Source organism: Schistocerca piceifrons, chromosome 2, assembly GCF_021461385.2.
Source record: "Schistocerca piceifrons isolate TAMUIC-IGC-003096 chromosome 2, iqSchPice1.1, whole genome shotgun sequence".
NCBI lineage: Eukaryota > Metazoa > Arthropoda > Insecta > Orthoptera > Acrididae > Schistocerca > Schistocerca piceifrons.
The window spans coordinates 195,891,000-195,896,999 of record NC_060139.1 but is presented as its reverse complement, the minus strand read 5'-3'; the positions used below and the strand labels follow the sequence as shown (position 1 = coordinate 195,896,999).

Below are 6,000 nucleotides of genomic sequence, written 5' to 3'. Positions count from 1 at the left end.
ATATTCTGTTATGAAAATTTCCCTTTGGAACAAAGAATTCACATACTTCACAACCCATGCCATCTGCATCTCACCCCCCCCCCCCCCCCTCCGCCTTCCCTCAGCTTCACAGACTGGAGTTATCCTCACAACACATCCTTTGTTCCCATAATCCTTCTGGACTCATTCTTCATTAGCCTTCTGGACTCAATTCTCCTCTAGTTCTCTGGCACAGGTCGACCTCCACATGACAGACCTATATGGTGCCAGAGGACACTAACTCCGCTCATACTGCACCCACAACGTCTTCCACATAGCCTCCACTTTCTCTGTTTTTTCGTCCCCTTATAATGCACTACTCCATGTTATCACACTGTTCCCCACCTCCTCTCTCCCCTCAACACAACCTCTTAACCCTGTCAATGGCTGAACTGTAGTCTCTGTCACAAAACCGAAATAATAATTCAAAGTTCTTTGTATACACATTTATTAGAAAAGAGATTATATAATATTCAAAAAGTGACTATACATAACTAGAAAAAGAGATCATCAAATACACATCTAAAAAGTCATTACACTTAAGCTATTGGAAGCTTTATGTTGCTATTTATTCATTGATAATAATTTAGTATTTCTTGAGCACTGTTGGTAAAACCACAGCAGAACCTCCTATGCTGTTAAGTGTGGTTCAAACAAGTCATTTTGTTTAAACGCTGATAAGTGCACAATTTGTTCTTTTACAAAAAAACTTTCAAAAACAACTGAACAACATCAGTACAAGTTTATACAAATATTATGAAAAGAAAACCAGAAACACTATGACAGCATCACATATTGGATAACAAAAAGAATCAACAAGAGTTCCTGATTTTAACAGATAAAGTAAATTTTAATTACCATCTTTTGAGGAATAAAAGTTTTTCTACTCTTAGCTGAAATTAAGTGTGATGAAATAATTGTGACAACTTAAATTTTTATACCAGACTAGCATTCTCAACCTGGAAGAGGTGGGAAACATGCAAGAAATGAAAATCTTAAATCAGTCTGTGAGGCATGCACAATTAATGCAACTCAGCCCACTGCCTGGCAGAAGCAAGTATTCTGGTTTAAGTCCCAGTCCAGCAAACAATTTCAACTTTTCACAAATATTTCAAATTCTATTGCATCTACTGACTCTTTTCACAATACAAATTGACAATTTCCATGCCAGAAATTCCCAGAAGGTAATAAAAAATTACAAGTCAATCATTCATTAGCAGATGAATGAAGGATGATGCTTAGGCACACTAAAATTGACAAAAATAAAAATAATAGAATTGCACTACAAAGTAAAGTAGTTCTCAACCTGAAAGTTGGTCTGAATGTGGCAGTGCTTTAGACAGGTTCTACTGTAGTGGTATGTCCCTACTGTAGTGGTATGTCCTTGCCTCCCTCTGATCTCTGAACTGACTGACCTAGACAGTAAGAGAGGGACCTACAGATTAAAGTAGACTCTAAATCACAATACAAACTTACAATGTTCATATAATAAATCATTTCCAGGTGAAAGAAGTGATAATTGGTAGGAAAAAATACCCTATGACCAACAAAGGACTGGATCCTGGACCTTTGGATTCAGTCTGACTACTGTGTCACACTGAGGTGACCCTTTAGGTGTGCCTGCATGCTACCCAAGATTCATCTGCAAGACGATTGTAGTCCATCTTCAACTTTTGTTCAGTAATAGAGAATTGTGAAGGTGGTTCGATGAACCCTCTGCCAGGCACTTAAATGTGATTTGCAGAGTATCCATGTAGATGTAGATGTGGATGTAGTACTCATTATCTTCAATGGGCAAGTAAACATTGTTCTTCCCATCTACAAATCTCTAGTTCTTTAGAGAAATAAAGGCAAAGAAACACTAATACACTACTGATCATGATAAAAAAAACTGTTCAAATTACAAAGGAAGACAACTTCTCACATTAAATAAATACAGGCATTTTAAGAGACTCTCAAAAATATACTTGACACGCTAAAAATTTTCTGTTTTAGTTATTTCCTGTAAATAATCATTTCACATATCAAAAGTTTACGGAATTCAAATAATGGAAGCTTTACATACTTGGTGATTTTTGTTATATGGTCATTAGGCCACAATCTAAGGCATGCCTCGGTGCATAACGTTTTGTGAAAGCCTGCAAGGTATGATCATGGAAGCTTTAGTTTCATTCAGATATAAAATTCACAGACAAAGCTGCACAAACTGCTGAATGAGTCTCATTCGTGTGCTGCAGTGGACCTATGGGACCTATGTTACTCATCAAAAAGTTAACTTACATGATTCAACTTTCTCATGTTCGTGGATTCACTTGTAAGGCAAATGAGAGAAAAGACATCAGTAAAACTGAAGGCAACAGTTGTATTATAACTGTTATTTTGTAAAAAGAGACAATTGTGGAAGAATAATGTAAATACTTTGTTTCTCATCATCATCATAATCATCATTAATTTTTGAAAACTGGCTACACACTCATGATGATTTCTCCCATTTTTTCCATTTTATAGAAAATAAAAAAGTTCGTAAGATTTTTTCAAAAATCTGTATCTGAGCTATTTTAAAATATCTCAACTTATCTCAGTTTCATATTCTAATAGTGGCACTAGGAAACTCATATCAGTTCGACACACATATATAGTAATCAAATGTTCAAAAAATTAATAAATACACACACTTTGGCAGTATAAAATCTCATGATAAGCATACCATACATTTTGTTCTCAATTTCTGCAAACAGTGTACACTAGAAAGTGACAAAATGTAATTGGTAATTGAGACAGACGAAATCAATATGAACTACTGACAGTAAAACACACAATACACATTCAAAAGCTTAATTGTAAAGCAAGCATTATCTTTTGTGTTGTAAGACTATATAATTAAACCTATGACTATGTAACAGTGATAAAACTCTTATATAAGAATAATCATAAATAATAAAAAAATAACAACCATTACAAAAATTTGTACACATAACAAATGACCACAAATCTCTGAATGAAATAACTGGTAACAACAGAAACTTAAGGCCTCTGTACCAGCCACACTTAGTGCAATACACTTACTTGTGGACACGATCATTATTAGCCATTATAGGCCATCCTAAATGCCCTATTTATATTTTAAGTTCTTACGCATCTGCAGAATTTGTATGTATTATACACACAAAAAGACTGCATTTGGCAAGGTTTTACCAAATTATTTACACAAGACAAGTAAGAAAATCTGATACAAAAATCAGTTAAAGGAAAAATAAATATATGCCTTTCAAGAACTTATAGTATGCCCTTAAAAAGTCATTCATTACTGCTAATGACAGATAAATGACAAAAATAGCTTAATGTATGGAAAGTACAGTCAAAGCACACAGGTACCTAAACAACAACAGGTAATGACAGCTTGACTGACTTCCTAGGACACGTAGAACTTTTGCGGCTTCCTCTGCGACGTCTTCTGTTTCCCTTTCCGCGGATTTCAGTGTCATCACTGTCTGTACTAATATCTCTGAGAATGCCAGTTCCATCACTGTCATCACTCTCAGACCAAACCTTAGTGTGTGCCTTGAGATGAGCCACCAGGGTAGCATTGCGTGAGAATCGCTGCCCACAGACGCAACAACTATACCGTTCAGAATCCCCAGCTGATGTACCTGCTTTTAATCGTATCTCACCACCAGTTTCTGTCTCACTGCTATTGCTTTCTCCCCCTTCATCACACATGTGGCTATACGCAGTCTCCCGAGTCACAAACATACGCTCACAAGCTTCACAAGTGTAGATATCACATGCAGCTGGAATACGTGTGACAATAATGCCTGGCCGCTCTTCCATTGTCTTATTCTCTTCTAATGGTTCACTTGTCAGTTCTGACGATTTATGGAATTCTTTACTGCTTCTGTTTACATTTCCATTATCGGAATCTCGATTTTCTTGAGAATTACAAATATTATTATGAACATCTTCGCTGGCATCAGAAGCTCCATCTGTGAGGCGATTCTTTGGAATGGTAATTTTTAAAACATTTTTAGGAGCTAGTACTCTTCTTTCTCCCTCATCTGGCTTGTTTGCATAATTAGTATCTTTTTCTTGTGATATAAAAAATGATCCTCCATGTTTTCGGTTTATCTTTGACAGTTTTGTAGCTGCACTGCCAGACATGTCATCCTGCTGAGCACCAGGTCTTCGCCGTCGACAGCCAGATGGGCATCCTTCTCTGCTAGCACTAGTCCTTCTTGAGCCAATGCTGACCTGGAGGGATTTCTTCTGCTGCTCTTTCATCTGCTTCCTCACATGTGCAATGCCCCTGTACAGAGAGATGTATTTATAACAATGCACCCACAACTTGAATTCAGTGTTTCATTCTATCACATGAAACATAATTACTGAGATTCAATATCATGTCAAAATGTAAACCTTTTTTTAATTTATGGTTGTCATGCTGCTGAAGTACTAGTAACCTCAAATAAAACTTTCTCTTAGCTTACAATAAAAGAACACAATTTTTTTTTCCTTTCACTACTGGGATGGATACTGAAGCAATTTTCATAATGACCATACTGTTTTATGCAGTGACTTTGCATTTATTTCTCTATGTGAAGTGTGGGTCAAATTCTGTTAAGAAATAGAATTATTTCTCCTTGAAAACTGTTACATATTATTATTTCAAGTACAGTTCATTTTTAATTTTTCAGATGTTGCTCAGCCCTTTCATTACAACATTTACTGTTTAATTTGCAAGAGCTTATCAGTTCTGAAGTGATTGTATCACAACTGTTAGCTGATGTGATGAGCTGAATCTATATCTTTGTCAGTTTTCATCATGTGATACCAGTGTAACTAGCTCTTTTTCTTGAAGACACACTACTCTCAATTGAGATTGTCTCCCCCCGGTACACGATAAGTTTGGAGTCATCCAACTGATCATTCTTACCAGACTTCAGTTCATAAGTGAACAGGCTGGACAGAGGCTTCCACTGTTACAATAATCAAAATAAACATTTGCTCAACGGAAACAATGGGTGCAAACATTCTTCAAAAATTTCTCTATTCTTGACATTATACAGGGTGAGTCACCAAGTATTGCCATTAAGAATAACTCCGAAAGTATGACAGGAGCTGAAAAGCTTGTGGGACAAAAGTTGAATGGGACAACTGGGGCCGTAATATGACATTGGTTTTTTATTGCTAGGTGGGGTCGCGTCAGAGATATGAAGGTCAACTTTGTTTTTTTTTTTTAAATGGGATGCTATAGTTTGGTACTTATTTTCTGATAGCGGCTATTGAGACGAATCCAATGATGTGAAACAATAAGGTCTTTGAAGGTCAACAAAGGCCACAAAGAAGGCATGACCGTCCATTTACAGAAGGTGTTCGAAGTGGTGACCATTGGTATCAATGCAGTGCTACAATCTTCTTATCATGGATTGAGTGGTATTCCTTACCACATCGGCACTTATCGAAGCTCATGCTCTGACAGTTCTCTCTCGCATATCTTCAGGTGTAGTTGGAACACCTATATATACAATGCCTCTTACGAATCTCCAAAATAAAAAATCCAGACTCGTAAAGTCTGGCGTCCAACCCAACAACTTGGGTATTGCCTCTGCAACTCATTTCTAGCCATCAGCGAAAAATGTGCCGGACACATATTGTGTTGATGCCACATTTTGTTCCTTGTTCCTAAAGGTATTTCTTCCAATAACAGACCTAATGGTTCTTGCAGGAATGTGGTGTACTTCCTACCATTAATATTTCCTTCGATGAAATAGGGGCCTATAATTCTGTCCTCCAGAATCCCACACCATACATTCACAGACCACGGTTTTTAGTGTGCAACTTACTGCAGTCAACACGAATTTTCAGTTGCTCAATAATGCATGTTATGCAAATTAACATTTCCATGTTTCGTGAATGTAGCCTCATCGGTAGTTAAAATCAAATAAATAAATGTGTCATCCCTCTGAATCTGAAGTTGAGACCATC

At 36.7% G+C, this 6,000-nt stretch overlaps 1 protein-coding gene across 1 annotated transcript in view; it reads right to left on the bottom strand.

The window, feature by feature from the left end:
* Positions 1-449: 449 nt before the first annotated feature.
* LOC124775906 overlaps positions 450-6,000 on the bottom strand; it is a 111,297-nt gene continuing 105,746 nt past the window's right edge. The window contains exon 6 of the mRNA XM_047250741.1: positions 450-4,321. Within this exon, the coding sequence (XP_047106697.1) occupies positions 3,394-4,321 (928 nt within the window). The 3' untranslated portion in view covers positions 450-3,393. The remainder of the gene's footprint in view (positions 4,322-6,000) is intronic.